Source organism: Leucopleurus acutus, assembly GCF_964270905.1.
Source record: "Leucopleurus acutus genome assembly, chromosome: 17".
In the NCBI taxonomy this organism is placed as follows: domain Eukaryota; kingdom Metazoa; phylum Chordata; class Mammalia; order Artiodactyla; family Delphinidae; genus Leucopleurus; species Leucopleurus acutus.
The window spans coordinates 34,326,383-34,349,098 of NC_139159.1; the positions used below are offsets into that span (position 1 = coordinate 34,326,383).

The window sequence follows — 22,716 nt, forward strand, 5'->3', positions numbered from 1 at the left end:
GATCACTTCATTATTAAGTAGTGTATTGTTTAGCCTCCATGTGTTTGTATTTTTTACAGATCTTTTCCTGTAATTGATATCTAGTCACATAGCATTGTGGTCAGAAAAGATACTTGATACAATTTCAATTTTCTTAAATTTACCAAGGCTTGATTTGTGACCCAAGATATGATCTATCCTGGAGAATGTTCCATGAGCACTTGAGAAAAATGTGTATTCTGTTGTTTTTGGATGGAATGTCCTATAAATATCAATTAACTCCATCTCGTTTAATGTATCATTTAAAGCTTGTGTTTCCTTATTTATTTTCATTTTGGATGATCTGTCCATTGGTGAAAGTGGGGTGTTAAAGTCCCCTACTATGAATGTGTTACTGTCGATTTCCCCTTTTATGGTTGTCAGTATTTGCCTTATGTATTGAGGTGCACCTATGTTGGGTGCATAAATATTTACAATTGTTATATCTTCCTCTTGGATTGATCCCTTGATCATTATGTAGTGTCCTTCTTTGTCTCTTCTAATAGTCTTTGTTTTAAAGTCTATTTTGTCTGATATGAGAATTGCTACTCCAGCTTTCTTTTGGTTTCCATTTGCATGAAATACCTTTTTCCATCCCCTTACTTTCAGTCTGTATGTGTCTCTAGGTCTGAAGTGGGTCTCTTGTAGACAGCAAATATATGGGTCTTGTTTTTGTATCCATTCATCCAATCTGTGTCTTTTGGTGGGAGCATTTAGTCCATTTACATTTAAGGTAATTATCGATATGTGTGTTCCTATTCCCATTTTCTTAATTGTTTTGGGTTCGTTATTGTAGGTCCTTTCCTTCTTTTGTGTTTCTTGCCTAGAGAAGTTCCTTTAGCAGTTGTTGTAGAGCTGGTTTGGTGGTGCTGAACTCTCTCAGCTTTTGCTTGTCTGTAAAGGTTTTAATTTCTCCATCAAATCTGAATGAGATCCTTGCTGGGTAGAGTAATCTTGGTTGCAGGTTTTTCTCCTTCAACACTTTCAATATGTCCTGCCACTCCCTTCTGGCTTGCAGAGTTTCTGCTGAAAGATCAGCTGTTAACCTTATGGGGATTCCCTTGTGTGTTATTTGTTGTTTTTCCCTTGCTGCTTTTAATATGTTTTCTTTGTATTTAATTTTTGACAGTTTGATTAATATGTGTCTTGGCGTATTTCTCCTTGGATTTATCCTGTATGGGACTCTCTGTGCTTCCTGGACTTGATTAACTATTTCCTTTCCCATATTAGGGAAGTTTTCAACTATAATCTCTTCAAATATTTTCTCAGTCCCTTTCTTTTTCTCTTCTTCTTCTGGAACCCCTATAATTTGAATATTGGTGCGTTTAATGTTGTCCCAGAGGTCTCTGAGACTGTCCTCAGTTCTTTTCATTCTTTTTTCTTTATTCTGCTCTGCAGTAGTTATTTCCACTATTTTATCTTCCAGGTCACTTATCCGTTCTTCTGCCTCAGTTATTCTGCTATTGATCCCATCTAGAGTACTTTTAATTTCATTTATTGTGTTGTTCATCGTTGCTTGTTTCATCTTTAGTTCTTCTAGGTCCTTGTTAACTGATTCTTGCAATTTGTCCATTCTATTGTCCATTCTATCTCCAAGATTTCGGATCAACCTTACTATCATTATTCTGAATTCTTTTTCAGGTAGACTGCCTACTTCCTCTTCATTTGTTAGGTCTGGTGGGTTTTTATCTTGCTCCTTCATCTGCTGTGTGTTTTTCTGTCTTTTCATTTTGCTTATCTTACTGTGTTTGGGGTCTCCTTTTTTTTTTTTTTTTGCAGGCTGAAGGTTCGTAGTTCCTGTTGTTTTTTGAGTCTGTCCCCAGTGGCTAAGGTTGGTTCAGTGGGTTGTGTAGGCTTCCTGGTGGAGGGTACTAGTGCCTGTGTTCTGGTGTATGAGGCTGGATCTTGTCTTTCTGGTGGGCAGGTCCACGTCTGGTGGTGTGTTTTGGGGTGTCTGTAGACTTATTATGATTTGGGGCAGCCTCTCTGCTAATGGGTGGGGTTGTGTTCCTGTCTTGCTAGTTGTTTGGCATAGGATGTACAGCACTGTAGCTTGCTGGTCGTTGAGTGAAGCTGGGTGCTGGCGTTGAGATGGAGATCTCTCGGAGATTTTTGCTGTTTGATATTATGTGCAGCTGGGAGGCCTCTTGTGGACCAGTGTCCTGAAGTTGGCTCTCCCACCTCAGAGGCACAGCACTGACTCCTGGCTGCAGCACCAAGAGCCTTTCATCCACAGGGCTCCTTAATTTGGGATGATTCGTAGTCTATTCAGGTATTCCACAGATGCAGGTACATCAAGTTGATTGTGGAGCTTTAATCCGCTGCTTCTGAGGCTGCTGGGAGAGATTTCCCTTTCTCTTCTTTGTTCTCACAGTTCCCAGGGGCTCAGCTTTGGATTTGGCCCCGCCTGTGCGTGTAGGTCGCCGGAGGGCATCTGTTCTTTGCTCAGACAGGACGGGGTTAAAGGAGCCGCTGATTCGGAGGCTCTGGCTCACCCAGGCCGGGGGGTAGGGAGGGTCACGGAGTGCGGGGCAGGCCTGCAGCGGCAGAGGCCGGCGTGACGCTGCAGCCTGAGGCGCGCCGTGCGCTCTCCCGGGGGAGCCGTCCCCGGATCCCGGGACCCCGGTAGCGGCGGGCTGCACAGGCTCCCCGGAGGGGCGTGTGGCTAGTGACCTGCACTCACACACAGGCCTCCTGGCGGCGGCAGCAGTGGCCTTAGCGTCCCATGTCCGTCTCTGGGCTCCGCACTCTTAGCCGCGGCTCGCGCCCGTCCCCGAAGCTCTCCCAAGCAGCGTTCCCAATCCCCCCTCCTCGTGCACCAGGAAACAAAGAGGGACGTAAAAGTCTCTTGCCTCTTCGGCAGGTCCAGACCCCTCCCCGGACTCCCTCCCGGCCAGCCGCGGTGCACCAACGCCCTGCAGGCTGTGTTCACAGCCTCAGTCCTCTCCCGGCGCTCCGACAAAAGCCGGAGCCTCAGCTCCCAGTCCCGCCCGCCCCGGCAGGCGAGCAGACAAGCCTCTCGGCTGGTGAGTGCTGGTCGGCCCGATCCTCCGCGCTGGAATCTGTCCGCTTTGCCCTCCGCACCCCTGTTGCTGTGCTCTCCTCCGCGGCTCCCAAGCTCCCCCACTCCGCCTCCCGAAGTCTCCACCCGCGAAGGGGCTTCCTAGTGTGTGGACACTTTTCCTCCTTCACAGCTCTCTCCCGCTGGTACAGGACCCGTCCCTATCCTTTTGTCTCTGTTTATTTTTTTCTTTTGCCCTAACCAGGTACGTGGGGGGTTCCTTGCCTTTTGGGAGGTCTGAGGTCTTCTGCCAGCGTTCAGTAGGTGCTCCGTAGGAGTTGTTCCACGCGTAGATGTATTTCTGGTGTATCTGTGGAGAGGAAGGTGATCTCCGCGTCTTACTCTTCCGCCATCTTCCCCCGATCCGGTACATCTTTTTAATGTTGTTGTGTTTCCTCAAATATTTCGTGTTCATCAGTAGTGGGTCCATCTTAGACTCTCCCCTGATTCTGCTGTGAATGACTGCTTGGAGGTTGAGATATAATGTGTCACAAATGATATTCTGGCTCGTTTACAGTGAGAGCGAAGAATGGAGGAGAGAGGCATGTTCTCGGGGGAATGCCTGGGTGGCTATTCCTCTGGGTGTGGGTTCTTCCTAGACATCATTAGCATCCCAGGCCACGGTCTCTTGTTCCACACAGTCTCATAGGAGACTGCCTTGTCTGATCTTCCTGGTCATTGGTGTGTGTGCGTGTGTGCGTGTGCGCGCACGTGTGCCTACATATGTGCCTGTGCACGCATACACACAAAAGACTACCCACAGAGTTTTCTCTGCTGTTGGACTGTATTTCATATTCATGTTAATTGCCCCTGAATTCCTTTTTTGTGCTCAGACTCCATCACCTTTAGGCAAGCATCCTCTTTTTACAACATTGTTTTCCCATGAATCTACGAACAATCAGTGGCATAAACTGGATGGTAAAGGGCACAATCAGAATCCAAGTGTGTGAATTTGTGAATTCTCCCAGTAACTTCCCCTTCAGATCCGCTCAGTGGACTAACTCAGTCCTGCGTCTCATATGAAATCTCAATGAGGTTCAACAGCATTTTTTTGTTATTTTTGCCTAATAAAATAATTCTTTGATTCCAGGTAACTAAAAACCTAAACTGAACTAATAATGACATGACCACTATCAAACTCTAAACCAATTAAATTTTCTGTTATGCTCTAACCTAGATTGTCTTGGATGCTACAGATAAACGTTCTAGCAATGAAATCTTCTGATTTTTTTTTAAAGGAGCAAATTTTTGTTTTAATATTTATTTTTTATTTATAATATTTATTATTTATAAAAAATAAATATTTATTTATTTTGGCTGCTCTGGTTGTGGCTTGTGGGATCTTTGCTGTGGCATGCGGGCGCTTAGTTGCAGCGTGTGGGGAGTCCCACCTTCTGGGTGTTATACAGTTCCCAAAATGACCTTTCCTTTTCTAACTAGCATTTGCACATTCTTTAGAGACCTTGAGCTGCAATTCCTAGGACTATGGGACAGAAATCTCCTTTAGCTGGCCTCTTGAAACTTCTCCCCTCCCCTGGGCTTTTGACAACCTATCCTTTTGTTTGGGATCTTTTATACTTTTCAAGTGGTTCTTCTTGGGCAATTTCCCTTTGAGGGCAACTCTAGAAACTCCCTCATCAGCCCACATCTGGTTCCCAGGGAAACAGGTCATCTGTAGACAGTAGCTTTCTCTTAACCTTCTTTCTCTTTTCTCTGCCAACTCGGTCAATCGTCATGAAAATTCTATTGTAGAAGTTAAACACCTGTCTGCACATCTCAAGTTCCAGAGAACATCAATCCAATCTTTCTGAGTGCTTTAGAGATTGCTTTTGGTGTGTACTGTGCTCTTCCTTCCAAAACCCCTCCTTCTCTCATAGAGACCTTGATCAGTATTTCCAAGGGATTCTCCTCTAGAGGCCTCTTCCACATCAATTCCCACTGTAGGACGGTGACAAGCAACAGATGGCAGAACACATTTTATAATTTCTTAGCACGCTCTTCATGCAAGATCTAACATCACATTTTAGATTGTAAATATTTTTGACAATTATTTTCTGTTTGTCTCTATTTGAAAGAGACTGGTTTTCAACTTTTATTACATTTGTCTAAAGTTTCAATCTGATCTTGTCTTCTACATACCTAGTAGGAATCTTCATACTATTTTCTATTAAATTAAGAGGTAATTTTCTTATTTTTCTGCCCAGTTATGATTCATAAACTAAGTACCATATCAAACATTTCTAAAGATCTAGAACACAAATGAAAAACTAAAAGCATGGATTCAGTCCACAATTTGAAAATGGAAGTTTTTGAGTAGTTTTATTGCTCATAGAATGTGTTACTTTAGCTGCCATCCAGCTACATCTTTTAACCAGACCAGCCATATCTCAAAACATTCAACTGTATAGATAAAACCCCTTTGTTAAATGTACAATATTCTTTATAGAGTTTCTGTGATGCTCCAGGCACTCTTCCAATGTTCTAATGGTCAAGGAAGTGGCAAAATATCATGGATATAGATAGATAGATGATAGATAGATGATAGATGAACAGAGATAGAGCTGCAGACAAACATGGATATCATTAAATAAGGGAGGATTAATGAAATAATATGGAATCACAACATAAGGAAACCAAAAGGCATATACGTGTGTTTGTGTGTGAGCAGTGTGAAGTATAATATGTCTGCCTAAGACATTACTCTTCAGTTCTTGACACTTGGTCTTGGGTCAAGTGTTCATCCAGGTCATTTTATTTCTAGTTTAATCAGAATTCTGTAAGCACTGCCAAGTTTGGAATGGTGCCATAACTTGAAGCTGTCAGAGTCAGTGTTATAGATTCTCCTTTAGCCATGGCAGTGAAATCTGCTGCCATATGGCATTCTCATATTTTCAGATGGTCATTCAAGACATTAAGTGAAGACCTTGATATTTTGTCTATTTTCTAAAGAACCAGATATCTTACAACCATGTCACGTATACTTTAATTGTCCCTGAGCATTCTGTAAAATTTCTCCATCATTTTCCTTTTTCAGTTGATGCTTTGTTCTGCTTTGTTCTGCTGGTGTTGTTTCAATATTATATCACAGGTGATGTAATATCTAATAGGCTGCAGTGCTTCCTATTGTATTATTATGTTATGCACAAAGGGGCTGCCCAATTAAAGCATAGTGATTCCATTAAAAAATATTGCCTACTTGCCCAACCATTTGAAAACATTTCTTGGAAATAGTGTGAAGGTTAGAACTAAGGCAGAAATTGGTTCTCCAGAAGCTATTTTTGGTCCAAAATTTCTTTTTTAAATGGAAAGCAAGCTTTTAGTGACTCAGCCTCATCTTTATGCTTAGAATTAGGAAAATAATCCTCACCTTTCCAGTCTGACAGCTGTAATCAGTTGCCAGGTATCTGTACCATAGAAAGTTGGTATGTGAAGACCTACATGTCAATGAGGGCCCAAATAAACCACTTACCCACTCCGGGAATAAGGGCACTCCAGGAAAGCTGGTGAGTGGCTATTTCCAATTCTAAGTCTCTTTTCATATAAAACAATAATGATAGTACTAAATTAAGCATCTCAAGTCCCCTTGCTATAGTGCTGAATTGCAATGAACCTGGCTTCGGTGCCTGTGGAGTGATGGCATTCCCCAATCTCATTACTGGAAACTCTGCCTTTTCAGTCAACATTTAGTGGAGCATGCAATGTTGCAGGTAGAATTTTCTTTCTGTTTAAATAATGACTAACAGCAAGCTGGAGTCCTCTTTATCTGGAGGAGGATGGATAGGGACATTCATTCATTTTTGCATATATTGGACAAATTTTCCCAAGTACCTGTTCTATGCCAACATGACACCCTTTGCTAAGGGAGACAAGAACAGTATCACTCATGATCCCAAGAGTAGAGATGCTTGTATTGAAAGGTTCAATTTTATCTGAAGTTTCCCTTAGCTTCATTTCTTATTAAGCAACAGTAATACCAGACACCATTTTTGATTTCTTACTATGTTCCAGGCACTGTGTTAAGCACTTCCTAAATCAGCTCATTGATTGCATTATTATTTTTGCATAAAAACACCATTTTACAAATTCAGAAACTCTGAGAGTGGTTAATATCTTGCTCAAAGTAACATAGCCAACAAGTGAAGTAATATCGTAAAGCAATATCACAGTTAGCAAGTAAAATAATAGATCCAGGACCTCAATTCAGATTCATTTCACTCCACTGTCACTTATCTTAATTTCTATTCTATACTGCCTTCAAAGTACTATATCGAAATTGAAGTTCTTGCATCTTCAAAGTAAAGCAGAAGTCAAAGTAAGTAAGGGAAAGGATCAGTTAGAAACACCATAAAGCCAGTTTCTACATCAGAAGCCCAGGAAACATCGTACATTATTCTCTCCTCATTCCTCTTATGTAGATCTTTTGCAAGTGTTTGTGCTCTTACACCTGCTTCCTGACATGTTTCTCTGTCTCAGATTTTGTCCCAATAATCTATCCCCTGAATTATCACATGATGATCAACCTAATATCCAAATCTGACATGTCACCCTTATATGGAGAACTTGGTAAAGGCCTTCCATCATCTGATCCGATGCCCCACATAAAGCATGGGATGTAGCCCCTTATGCTTCATCTCCTGCCATACCCTTGCTTCCCAGTAGAGTCCTTGGTGGTACAAGAGTATGTATATTTTTCTGCACACATCATTCTGTTCCATACATCCTTTTTTTTTTTAATCAAATATGTGCTTCCTTTCTCCTTGGATGCTTAAGTACCTCTCTACATTTCTAATAACCCAGCACACATTTCTATCTTAGCACTTCCCATATGAGATTAAATATAACTATTTTTGTGTTCTTTCTCTCCCATCAACCTGGGCTACTTCAGTGCTCAGGCCATGTCTTTTTCATATTTGAACTTTCAGTGCTTAGTCAAGGGTCTAACAATAGATGTTTATTAAATGAAGTAAGTCAAACTGACAACAAAAGCAAGCAAGCAACAAAAAATCAAGAGATATTCCTCGTTTTTCTAGTGGAACATAGGAACTGCTTTGGCAAATAAATTTGGTGAAAAATCAAAAGATCCAGGTATTTCTCTCAGGTTTCCCACAGCTTTACATTCATTCGTTATGTAATTTCAGACCAACCACTTCATGATTTAAGGTGAATCTCAATTTCTTAATTAGTTAAATGGTTGCACTGGCTCACCCTTGGGCATCATTCCAGATGTATTTCTATGGCTACCATTCTAACTTCCCTGCAAACTAGAAATGACATTTCAGTAGATATAATTCTTCTAGAGGTCACAGATATGAATCAAACCAAGATCTACACATAAAGAACAAGAGAAACATTAAAAAAAATTTTGTTTTGTAGGCAGAAACTGCTTCCCCAACCCAACTATCCACCCTGAAATGACATGCCAGTAGTTTAAAGGAACTAAGTAAGAAAATGTGGAAAGAAAATTGCAACAAAGCACCTCAAGTAGAAATCAAGCCCTAATCATTGGGACAGTATCACAGCCTTAATGCATTTTTAATGTCTTATCTTATTCTACCTGAAAATCTGCCAGAATTGGCCTGCTTTCTACCTTTACACCTGAGGAACATATTGAAAGCTTACAGGGCTGAAGATTCAGGGGCAGTCATCCTTGGCTCCAAGAAGCCCTGCTTCCTCAGTGAAACAAAGGTTTAGCTTGAGAAACAATATCAGCTATGGCATGGGACTCCACATGAAAAATCCCTCATTAGTGTGGCTGGGCTGTCGGTTTTCTGGGGCAGGCACAGCATTCATTTCTGTAGCTGTAACATACTCAAGTTACTGGTGTTGGAAAGCTGTCCAAGCAGTTTATGAAAATATCAATGCAGAGCCTGCCAGAGTCATACACACTGTATTTCAGTCAATTCCCTCTACTTAGAAGGCTCAAATTTTAATTCTAGAAGTTGGGGACTTTATGGGTTGGTTGAACAAAAGGACATAAAAATTTATTGTCAATTTGTACATTGTTGAAGGTTTAAGGCTTTGGTAAAGTGGTATTTGGTCACAGTTGGCTGGTTCCTAAAACTAGAATCCTTTTGAGGTTATTAAGAATCAATTAAGCATTGTTCTCCTAGGTATTGCCATGGCCCCTTGGCGATTTATACAGGGTTTGAACATTCATAGCTTCTTTGTAGGTGCAGTATAAATGGGTCTGATTTAGATCAAGCATAGTCTTAAAACTAAAGAGTGGATCTCAGGGATAGAGTAATGAAAAGCTTTACAAGAAAATTTCTCAACTATCTTCTCTGCATGTGCCCAATTTTAAAGCATTTAGCAGTTTCCACCGACCTTCTCTAGAACAAAGCAGCAAAATTAAGGACCATATTTATTAAAGACCCAATAAAAATTGCACTGAATTAGAGAAATGGACTAAAAGTACCCAGTTTATAGTAGCATGGAGACTACTGAAATTTGTCTTCAGAAAAGGAGACAGTTTTACTTGAAGACATTATAAAAGTCATAATTTTAAAAAATCATGGTTGGGCTTCCCTGGTGGTGCAGTGGTTGAGAGTCCGCCTGCCGATGCAGGGGACACGGGTTCGTGCCCCGGTCCCGGAAGATCCCACATGCCGCGGAGCGGCTGGGCCCGTGAGCCATGGCCGCTGGGCCTGCGCGTCCGGAGCCTGTGCTCCGCAACGGGAGAGGCCACAACAGTGAGAGGCCCGCGTACCGCAAAAAAAAAGCTTTTAAAAAAATCATGGTTGAGGGATACATTAAATGCAGATCATAGGTCTCAGCTTTTAGTGAATTTATTTTGAACCTCCTGAAGCAGACACTGCAAATTTTTACATTCTAATGAATGAACTAAAAACATATATTTCAAAGCAAATAGCACTCATAAATTACATTTATGACACATGAGGTTGCTGACTGCTGTGCAGGGAGCACAGAGTAATGGTTCTAATATGCACTCTAGCTTGATTTTCTCAGTTCCCAACATGTTCTAATTCCACACTACAAACATTTAAATGGCAATTATATTTTAATTAATGTGATTATGTGCTGCCATTAGCAAACCCTCCCCCAGCACATTTCTCCTGCCAGGCCCATGAATGCCCATAAACCATTAACATAAAAGGGCTGTTTGCTTATTAAATTCATCTATACAAATAGGCAAGGGTTGCAGTTGTTGATTTTCCACTGAAAGAACAGAATGAGAAGGAGCTTCCCCGTGCCTGGCAGTTGCAATTATCTGGTGTAATTAAGTCTAATTTATAAAGCCCCCCTCAAATGAGAAAGTAACAATCTTTGTTAATTAACAAGAGCATTTGTAAAGCTCGTTAAGTACATCATTCACAGTCTCCTGGAAAAAGGGGAGCATATGGCTATTGCAATGGAACATGTTGCATATGTGTATTTGTGCATTAATCCATTTAGAAGGTCTAATGATTGAAATGGGAGATAGAAGTGGATGTTATATTACTGAGTGGATGTTATATTACATTTATCTTTACAGCAGTGTGAGTGCTTTGTCATTATCTTCTGCACATGGTTTCATTATTCTGATACAGCGCTGTGCATTGCCTCATACCATCAGGCCCATAAGCCTGCAGGGTACAAGAGCACTTATCTTTCCTGATGACTTTTGAATCATTTAAAACAAGTTATTAGTGAAACAATTAAAATGATATTAGTTCACAATTGTATTTACAGCTGGCAGGCATAATGGAATATTCTGAATAGCAGTTGGGGGTTCTCAGAATGGATGGAAAATGCTGTTAATCAGAGACAAGAGAAACCTCTAAAGAAAACCGAAATTGCAAGAGCACATTAATTGTATTGGAGCATTTCATTTAATTGAGAACAAAGGGAAGGTAAAAATCATATTATCAATGTTTTATGAACATGAAGAAATAGAAAAATTACTATGTCATCTGTCACACCTATTCTACTGGAAGTGAAAATTAAAAAGGCAGTATTTAACTTTAACCAGAGCAGGCCAAATGCATCATGTTGTTATACATTTTCATTTTCAAAGGGAGCGCCAAAATAAAATATAACAAATTAATTAACTCATAAATACAGAGGAAGACTGTTGGGCAGGACACCCACGCACATGGGAAGATTCCAGTGAAGTTTCGAGGTGGTTAAATGACTATAAAAGACAATGAAGGTTGTCCCTGCTCCATTCCATTCATGATTCTTAAGAAATTACTGTGATTCGATTTTCTGCCAGGAGACAGAAAATATAAGACATTTATATAATGTATTATTTCTTTATTACCTTCGGTGGTAGAAGTCCCTGGAACTTATCAGACATGGTTGACAATATATAGGCAGATGACTAGCCAACTTCTCCTCTCACATAAACCAATCTGAAACATGCCCTGACCGGTATTGTGAATGGGAACCATTGATCACACCACACTCTATGTGTGGAGGGTGTTGATATGTGTTTGAAGGAGGTAGAAGTGAAAGACTAAAGTGGGGGTAGGTGACAGTTAGAATGAGGTTGATTGGAAGAAACAAGACTCATATTTGGGAACTCAGATTTTGTCAGCAGCTCTTTGCAGGAAGCAACTCTTTGCAGGAGGCCCTTTGTTCTGTCACTTTAGCAAAGCTATATTTTAACTTAACATTTACACCAAGTACCCCCATGCTTCACTAATCTCCAACCTAAGCATACCTCTCAAATCTTTTGATCACACAATGCCTTGTCTAACCTGTTGATTCTTTTCTTAGGTTGAAGAAGTAGGAATGAAGAATAAACAGTTAATGGGTGGCTAGATCTCTTCCCCAGTTTCCCCTTCAGTAATCCCATGGGTAGACTGTGTGAACAAGATAGCATCTAAAGAAAGATCACAAGAAGTCAACAAACCTGCGCACAAGTGAAGATGGCAAAGAATCTGGTCCCCTACCTCAATAATTAACTAAGATTATTCCCCACTTTTCCCTTAAAAAACGTTCGTGGCCAAGCAGAATCACTGGAGTTGGTTCTTGGACATGAGTCCACCTTCTCCCCAGGTTGCTGGTCTCCTGAATGAGCAAAGCTTTCCTTTTCCAACCACCAGCTGTCTCTTGAGTATTGGCTTTTGAGCGGTGAGCAGCCAAATCTGAGGTCGGTAACAGTTTCTTCAGTGAAAATCTAGTTCATTAAACCAGTGAGGTGGTCTCTAGTTCAAATAAGTTTATTTGTGGGTTGTATTCAAAATATGGACCCTGACATAGGTTGTTGTATTGCTATCAACAACTTAAAATCTTTAGGTTGGACAAAAATATAGACAGTCCAAAGAGCATAAAAATAGCACTAGCTATCAACATAACCACTATGACTCCAAGACGGCAGCTGTGTGGATAAGCATGCCACAGATTGGGAACACAAAACAAGTTTTTATATACAAAAATAATTTAAAATGGATATTAAAATAGTGAGATAGGTTTCCAAATGAGGAAATATTTTATTGACCGAGAAAGTCTGAACCCATTGAAATAATGGCATCACAGTATCATTAGACAATTTAAGGATACTTGTAGAATTGTGAATCTCAAAGGAATAGATTATAATAGTAACAGTTAATCCTACTGAGTTCTTATTGCAGAACAAATATTATTCTAAATTTGTGAATTGACTTTACAAAAACTATATAACATTTCTCAAAAACTATGAAATATTAATATCTTCATTTTATAGATGAGGAAATTTAGGTACAGAAATTTATGTAACATGCCTGAGGACACACAGTCAGTCACTGGGAGAAATCCTTCCCAATTGGTTAGATAGGTTATAATCCATTTAACTGAATATTTGAACATATATATTGTTCTTAATCATGTATCCTCTTCCACTGAGAAAAATATTTAAAAATAAATACCCTATGACAATTTCACTATATTAATTTCTCTAGTTCTGAAATTACAAGCTATATATATTTATTTATATAAAAATAAAATAATTTTTGGTCTTAATAGATCAGATAATTAAAATAACATTTTTCTGGCTGTATTTTATTGTCTGCTGACTCGTAAAGTGGGGTGGTGGAAGCTGGAGAGGTAAAGGGTAGTGAAAATGTGATGGAGTACAAAAGTTAACTGTCCTTCAGTTTTTTTCTCCTTCTGGTTTTCTCCTATTCCCACTCCCCACCCCAGGTACGTGGAGTTCTCTGGTCCTAGTACTATTCCAGTTTGTGGGGAAAATGGCATAACTATGACTGACTGAAGTGACTACCTAGTTATTCTGCCAGTAGATCTGAACTGGTTTAAGCTCACTCTTATGGCAAATTTGCCTAGAACATTATGTATACACTTGATCTTACAATAAGTAAAGTTTATGAATGGCTGTTTCTTGGCTTAGTGTTTTTAAACTGCAACAGGTACCAAGTAATAGACTGATGGTTTAGGGAAATACTTCATAATCTGTAATACAGTACTTTAAAATTTTCTCCTGAAAACATATAAAAACAAAAATATAACACTGTTAACTTTTTGTTCAGTTGTTTTCAATCAAAATTCCAGAGTGTTTATTATTTTACATGAGACACTAGGAAAAATATTTCATACATGATATGTAAATCATGATGACAGGATAAGGCATAAGATGATATTTATTGGGTCTATATAAGAAAACAAAATGGGATATAAATATTATGATGAGTCTCATCCTCTTGCAATTCTATCTTATTTTGAAGTACTAGGATCCACTATTTGATGAAGAGAGAAAAATTAGTTATACATGAGCTTCTTATCTATGTGTACCATTCCATTCCATTTGTTTTACTTAAGTCTTTCTTAGGTATAATGGAGCCTCTTTAGAGAAGGAAATCTCAAATGACAAAGAATCATTACAAAGAATTTAATGAGACACAGCAAGTGTGAAGTTCAGTGTGAAGGAAAGATGGAGTTGCCTTTATTTGTCTGTCTTGTTATTCACAACATCCATAGTGAAATAAGCAACAAGATACAGATTTAGTTAAACATGCTGACTAAAGAAAATACATAAATACTCAATACACATGCTGTTAAACACTGAAATCGGCTATCCTGAGAGTTTGTTGGATTTCCTAGTCTGAGAATGTTAGTAATTGTGAGAATTACTTGTTTAGTCTCTTATGAATCCCAGAAGAGGAAATTAGATAAAAGAGACCTCTTCTAGACTGAAGAGTTTAAGTAATGTTTATTAAACTATATATATATATATATATATATATATATAATCATTAGATTAAAAGTTGTAACCCAAATATATAGTTCAGCACCTACTTACACATTAGAAGTTCCTTAAATATTACTCTATTACAGCTTAAAGTGCTTTTTAACTCTTAAAATGCTCTCATTATAATTGCTTCAATGGACAAAAGCTTCTAGCATTGAAAGGCAGAATTGTGTGCCATTGCTATTCTCATTGTATAAAGATCAATTTAGGACTTCCCTGGTGGTCCAGTGGTTAAGAATCCACCTGCCAATGCAGGGGACACAGGTTCGATCCCTGGTCCGGGGAAGATCTCATATGCTGCGGGGCAATTAAGCACTTGCGCCACAACTACTGATCCCACGTGCTGCAACTACTGAAGCCTGCGTGCCTAGAGCCCATGCTCCGCAACAAGAGGAGCCACCACAATGAGAAGCCCACTTTCCACAAGGAAGAGTAGCCCCCGCTCACCACAACTAGAGAAAGCCCGGGCGCAGCAACCGAGACCCAGCGCGGCCAAAAAAAAAAGAAAGGTCAATTTACAAAAGATGTTTAATGAAAAAAAAAAGAGCCACTGACAGACATTGTTGTTCTACATAATCAAATGCAATGTTTTAATTTAATGGCAAAACGTAGCTACCATTAGAAGGGGGGAAGGTGTTCTTGCTTTGTGATAATGTCATTAAAAATTTGACTTGCAAGATATACGGTAGAACTATCTTCAATGTTCCCATACTCACAAGGATACCCATATACATGTACACTTACTACAAAACTTAATTTCAGAATAAAGCAAATTTTAGTGAAAATTATGCTTCTCAAGACAGGTAATCAAGATAAACTGAATGTGTCATTGCCCTACAGCATCCTTCCAGCTAGTGGTGCTGTGTGCTCAGGACTAAATTGTACTTAGCACACTTTTTTCTTGGAGTTGGTCCTGGCTGCAGTCTGCTTCCCAGCCTTACCACCCTTAAGACAACTGGGAGCCAGGGACGCATACTAGGCAATAAAAATAATAACAGTAAGAATATTTTTTCATATTATCTTTCCTTTAAGCATCCCCAGCTTATGGTTAAATATTTATTAGCAAAAAATTATTAAAATTCACTCAAATAGGTTGTTTTTCACATTCTAGGGGTCTTTAAGAACAGATCACAGGCTGATTTTCAGTTCCTTCTATTGATTCTTCAGAATTACTGAATAAGGAGAATAGGGATGGAAAAGAAGACATAACTTCCCTAATAAAACACTTCATTCTGCTTTCTTTTTCACTCTTTATTTACAGGGAGAGAGAGAGAACAGAGCAAATGGTGGGAAGCTGAAACGGAGTCTGAGACCAGGACTGCAGTTTTCCCTCACTTTGCCCAAATTCCAACATTCTTAAATATTCCTCTAGTTTCTCCATGGCCATAAAAAAGCAGGAAAAAATGAGGAAGTCAGGAAAATTATTGTTTGGTTACACTAGTAATAGGTCTTTCCTTATTGATGATGGAATTCAGTGTGGTTTCATAATGGGTCCAGTTAAATTTAATTTATGTTTTCTAAGTAATGTGAAAGCAATGTCAGACTCTCCTCTGTGTTTTGAGAACAGTCTTTCAAGTTTCTCTGGTGTGCTGGTATGTTGCTAGAATAGCGAGTTACCAAGTAAAACATTCTCTTTGACGGAACTCCTTTAATTCCTTTGTTTGACTAACTTCAAACACTATTTTCTGATTGCGTTTAATCTAATTACATCACATCTCCTGTTCCTTTAATCCCTGGTCACTACTGAAACTTCTAGGCTCTGGAGTTATTGCCTGTCCTTTTTATTCTCCCGTGTTTCTTTGCTTCATCTCTCCCTGCTTCTGCTTTCCTCCCTCTCAGTCCTTCACAAGGAATATTTTGAAACTTTATGCAACAGTAAACACTCTTATACTCATCGTTAACTAATTATTTATCACAGGATCCAAAGTTAGGAAAGGCTTTCTCTCACTTCCTAATCACGGGTTTCAGACCACACGTGCTATCCCGCACAACACACTACTTTCCCTCATAGCTGCCGCCTACTGTTTTCCTGGTAACTGCTCTCTGGTTAAGGATTTGTGTTGCCTTTTGCGATACCCAGACACCATGTTCTGTGACATCACTCCTCATACAGACTGTCCATACAACCGTCCACATTTATGGTTCTTAACATTTTTATTTTAACTTGATAGAAACAATCCTTTATTAACACAAAATTGTCCTCTTCTTTGACGGATAACTACCTCTTTATGCAAATGGCCCAAACAGCTATTCCAGAGAGGGGACCTACAGAAAATTTGATTTGCAGTCGGAGGCCACAGAATCTTATTAGTTCATTGGAGGAATATCACACACAGAGAGAAATACACCTGCCTTCCCTGGGTGGTGTTTAGAAAATCTGATTCCTATTCCTCTACATTTGCAAAAGTACAAATTTTATAAAACACTATCTAGACACATCCACACCCACACAGAAAATCTCAAATGCTTAGGTTTTGATCTTCCCTGAGAACCCCACGCACCCATCCACTCATGCACTTACAGATGCACAGATTATACACTCAGTTCAGCCCTCCATTCCCATGAAAATATCATGGATTTGTCATCTAGAAATGCCATCAGATCAAAAAAATCAGACTCTAATTCCTTCATCTTTATTCAAAACTATATAATCATTCTGACTCTCACATGCTCTCACTTAGTGGTACCTCTAATTATTTCCATTTTCTACTTACCCCTCCTACAACTTTCTCCACATACCTCACCCCACTCATCAGCAATCGCTTTTGCTCTCACATCTCTACTGAGTTTATATTGTAGTGCTCAGGAGTTCAGGGACCATAAACTACCCATTTCTCCATCTATGTGAAGGGTGCCAGATGGTAGTACAACTAGGCAGAGCCGTCCTTAATCACTATGAAATCTTAACGTAGCTTCACGCTGCTAACTTGCTTTTATCTCCAGCCCCGCCATGTATTTGAGTTTGTTCCTGGCACAGGTTGTCATGAGAACCATACACCTATCAATCCCCTACGTCTTCGATCTCTTCTGTCCTCCACTTGTAGAACACAATTCTAAATCAAGTACAGAGTCACCCTTTTCATCTTATATACCTGTGCAACTAAGTGAACTGTTGGAAAAAATACAACAGCTTTGAAGACTGCTCTTGCTTCAAACCCACATTTTCTAATCTACTTCATCTTTTAACTTTATTTAACACTTAACTCTCTTGGTGTATTATAATAGCTCTTTGTTGAGAAGATAGAGGCCCTCAGGTATTGACTTGAGTATCTCTGTACATTCTTATCTCTGCCATCCACTGCCAGACAATAGGATGTCCCGCTTCCTGTGTAAACTTGAGATTTCTTCCTTCCCTATCATTCCATCTTCAGCAAGACCAGGGTTATTTTGCTTTCCTTCTCTCTGTCTTGCCTTCCTCCTGTCTGTTACACACACACACACCTGTCAAAGTGATTTTCCTAAAACACAAATCCTATCACATCACCACTCTCCTAAAATCCTCTTCAGTAGCTCTCCATTGCTCTTAACTGAAGTCTAAATATTTCAACTTAGCTTTTCAGACCCTGAATTATTTGATTCCAGATGTCTCATCTCTTGCACTTAGTTCCTGTTGTGTTAGGGCATTTTGCTGAATCTTTTGCCTACAGCACTACCCTATCATCTACTGTACCCTTCACTTTATAACCAGGCTGCTCTACCCTCCAATGAGTCACTCCCCTTTCACCCCACCTCAGGGTTCATTTGATCCTTCAGACTTCAAATTAGACTTCTACTTTCTCTAACAAGATATTGCTGAGCCTCCAGATTTCTACTGGGTGACGTGCTCCCATGAAATCCTGTTATCCCCAACATAGCTTTTATCACAGTGTGTTTTATTTTTTTGTTTCCTTGTCTGTTTCTCGCTAGACCCTAAGTACTATAAAGCCAAGTACTCCATTCATCTTTTTCACTGATTTTTCTTAGAAGCCAAGCATTAGGATGTGACACATAAATATTTTGTGAACTAAACAGCACTAGAATTGACCCAAGATCATAAAACTAAGAGCACACATAGATAAGCAATTCAAATCTGAAAGGACTCACAAGAGGATATGACCTATTTTGCAAAGACAACAAGGCAGAATGGATGTGTTATTTAATAAATAAATAAATAAATAAGGTCATTTAGGGAAAAAAAAAAGGACATAAAAGAATCAAGGTAAATGTTCTTTGGTAAATGTTACCAAAATTCCTAACTCTTTAGGAATTACCTAATGGTTTACTCCAGAGTGAATATGGAATACTCAGATTAAAAAGACAGCATTTGCTTACACAACCTTACTATAGCCTGACCTCAAGTTCCAGAGCAAGTTGAGGGCTTTCTACAGAGAATACCATTAATCTCTTTAGATTACCAGACGCATCAGAGGATCTGGAGAACCTATGGGCTGTGTGAGAATTCCAGTGCACAGACTGGAACTATTTCGAAAAATGGTTGACCATCAGAAATAAGTCCCTACACTGAGGTACAAGAGACATGGAAATTGTGTATTATTATTTTTGATTGCTTGACTGTTTTTATTGAATATACCCAGTGCACTCACACTGGTTGAAAAAGATTTCTTCTGTTTTTGTTTAATACATTTACATTGTTTACATGAGGTGATCTCCCTGTATTAATTTTAATTATAGATTTTATTTATTAAGTGCCAATCATACTAGGCCCAAGGTCGGAGTGAGAGAAGACAAAGATAGAACCTTGCATTTGGACTGGTTCTTTCAGAGAGAGAATGGGCCAGCAAACTGTCAGCAGGGCCATGACTATTTTGGCCAAAAATTATCACAGATAAAACTAGTGCTATCTCAAGGTTATTTGAGAAATAACTATTCAGTTATATAGACTAATTAATGGTCATAAATAAAGTCAGTGCTGTTTATACTTTGCCTTATTCTGGATTCTGTGATTTGAAGAGAAACAGAAAATTCTTTCAGGACCTACAGAATTGCAATTAACATGTAGAAATATTTGAAAAAGAATACATCTGAAAGCATAAAGATATTTGAGTTATTTTAAATTATTTAATTATAACATATTAATATCAAATATAAAATTATTTATTAATATAACATGTCAACCTATTTAAATTTTAACATAGTCTAATAGACTATGTTAAGAGACTATAGTCTCTTGTATAAGAAAGGTCTTGAGGTTAATGGGTCTTAATTTCAGTGAAAACAAAAAAAAGAAGAAATTAAACTACACTATGAATAAAAATGTCCTCATAGTAAGAGTGGCTAAAATTAATACACATTATTTAAAATAGAGTATTCATATAAAACACAAATTTTATGAAAAAGATTAGTAAATTCTCAAAGATTGCAGAAAAATTATATTTACTTACTTCATGCCGCCAAATTGGAATAATTCCCTATAGCCTTTCTCAGAGCTATTTTGAAAATTAACTCCTGGTAGTAACAGAGAAACAATGAAACCTAACATATACATCAGTCTCTATACTCCATGGGAGTGATTATTAAAGTTTTATTTTCAACCTGAGTTTTAAAAGACCAATCTATGACCTGCTGACCTGTAGTCATTGAATAAAGTTCTGTCAGTAGGTATTTTAAGGTAATGTTGCTGAGCTATTTCATTTATATATATATATATATACACATATGTATACACACATATGTATATATGTATACACATATGTATACACACATGTATATGTGTACATATATGTATATGTGTATATATGTATACACATATGTATACACACATATGTATATATATATACACACACACACACACACACTCTGACTCAGTTTTCCAATAACTGGAAGGCTTTGCTATGAAAATTCTAATAGCAAAGAATTATCAAGCTGTTACCATGAGTCAGAAACTGACCAGTGTTTTTCACATATATAACACTGTGGTTCCTTAATTGTGAACTCCTTTTTATTTTTAAAGATTATTTTTTGCACAAGTGTTTTTCAGGGAAATACATTCAGCTTTGATATTTGCAAAAGCTATGGATGGAAGAGCCATCAGGGGTTTCAGAAGTACTTTGACATGTCAAACTTATTTTACTTTTTCATTGGTAAAGTTAAATTTGGTAGGTAGGAGTTCGAGGCCCAATAGTAAGACAGAATTTTCAAACTCAGTCTATCATGAAAGGAAAACTAAAAGAACTTCTTACCTAAGACTTATTTATGTAATAGACTATTTTACTTCCATTCTCAATAACAATGGTCCTGGAGACCCTTTTATTTTGAAATGGTTCTTGGAATCGAGATCCGTCAGACTCATCTGTGAATCTCGTTAAATATCTAATGCTATTACATGTTACAGGTGGCCAAACTGTCAAAGGCAGGAGCTCCAACTTTGTTAAATGTTCTACGTAAGATATTTCAGAGCTTTTATAGAGATTACGATTAAAAAAAAAAAAAACAGGGCTTCCCTGGTGGCGCAGTGGTTGAGAGTCCGCCTGCCGAGGCAGGGGACACGAGTTCGTGCCCCGGTCCGGGAAGATCCCACATGCCGTGGAGTGGCTGGGCCTGTGAGCCATGGCCGCTGAGCCTGCGCGTCCAGAGCCTGTGCTCCGCAACGGGAGAGGCCACAACAGTGAAAGGCCCGCGAACCGCAAAAAAAAAAAAAAAAAAAAAAAAAACTCGTGTTTTATTGATTGCATTAGTAAAATCAGATTAAGGATTCTGCATTTGAGTGGGAAACCCTGTAAGGTGCAGTCATTGAAAACAGAGTGGGAGTGATTAAGAGATTAGTACCTGCCTTTTATCTTGCCTTAGACTGTTTATAACTTTCTATTCAGTTACTTTCAAAGGTGTTTTTTCATGGTTTAATCCTACTTAGCAAAGTGCTGCAAATCATTTCATGTTGGTAGAGATGGATGTCAAACGACTCACCTGTCTTGTTGATATCAAGACCTGCTAATTTCAAGGCTAATTCATTGCTGTTACCACTTGCAGAGGAAACCAGGATATCATGTATTGCATTTCTTCTACCCGTTCTTTCTGAAGCAATAAAATCTGCATATGTAGTTTCCACATCAGTCATTGCTAACAAATATTCACATAGCAGGAGCTACAAAACAGAGAAAAATTAAAAGGTAAATATAATGTTGGTCAATGGTAAACATTTGACAAAGACACTTGTTAAATTACTGGCCTATAATATGGATGTGAAATAACTGTCTTGCTTACATGTCCACAAAGCAAGTAATGCTTTGATTCTTGATCAAGGGTCAGGGAACATTGTTTGTAAAGGGCCTGATAGTAAATAGTTTAGGCTTTGAGGGTATATAGTCTTTATCCAACTCTATGGTTGTAAGACAAAAGTACTCAAAGAGAATACATTAAATAAAAGTAATAAACTAAACATAAAAATGGGCATAAGGCCAGATTTGGCCTGCATGCCATAGTTTGTGGACACTCAGTTTAGATCATAAAATTCTCCTTCTCTAATACCGTTTTAGTCAGTCTTCAACTCCAGAAAGAAGAACTTGAGCTCAGTAGCATACCAAAGTGGTGGGAGGTGGAGTAGAAGTGCTCCACCATAGAGATAAGCAGTAAGCAAGGGCATTGTTTGCAGAGAACCTAAGAACAATAATGAAATTGACCAAAATCCAGTTTGCTTGTTATTATCATCACGCACCAGCAATTCTAAACAATGCCAGTGACCAAACACCGCTCCCAGTCCAGGAGCACAGCTCCCTTGTTGCCTCCTTGGTAAGTCATTCCTTGGGAGGAATAATAAATTTTCTTGACTGAAACTTTGAAATAAAATCTTCAAAATTACAAAGGACTCAATGAAAGTGAGTTTCCCCAAACAGGCCTGGTAACACAAATACTTAATTAAAGACTTAATGAAGAAAATATTTGCAAGGTAGAATAGGAGATACATGTAATAACAAAAGATCATCAAATGTAAATCTTTCATTTCTTTTTTTTTTTACATCTTTATTGGAGTATAATTGCTTTACAATGGTGTGTTAGTTTCTGCTTTATACCAAAGTGAATCAGTTATACATATACATATGTTCCCATATCTCTTCCCTCTCGCATCTCCCTCCCTCCCACCCTCCCTATCCCACCCCTCTAGGTGGTCACAAAGCACCAAGCTGATCTCCCTGTGCTATTCAGCTGCTTCCCACTAGCTATCTATTTTACGTATATATGTCCATGCCACTCTCACTTTGTCACAGTTTACCCTTCCCCCTCCCCATATCCTCAAGTCCATTCTCTAGTAGGTCTGTGTCTATTCCTGTCTTATCCCTAGGTTCTTCATGACATTTTTTTTTCTTAGATTCCATATATATGTGTTAGCATATGGTACTTGTCTTTCTCTTTCTGACTTACTTCACTCTGTATGACAGACTCTAGGTCCATCCACCTCACTACAAATAACTCAATTTTGTTTCTTTTTATGGCTGAGTAATATTCCATTGTATATATG

General features: G+C 38.7%; 1 protein-coding gene across 1 annotated transcript; it reads right to left on the reverse strand.

Annotated features, from left to right (window-relative positions):
- Positions 1-6,912: 6,912 nt before the first annotated feature.
- LOC309974369 (cAMP-dependent protein kinase inhibitor alpha-like) lies at positions 6,913-21,318 on the reverse strand (the record flags this gene model as incomplete). Its single annotated transcript, XM_082858994.1, has 2 exons — positions 6,913-6,935; positions 21,168-21,318. The coding sequence occupies 2 exons, from the start codon at positions 21,316-21,318 to the stop codon at positions 6,913-6,915; spliced, it is 174 nt and encodes a 57-aa protein (XP_082715120.1).
- Positions 21,319-22,716: the final 1,398 nt, after the last annotated feature.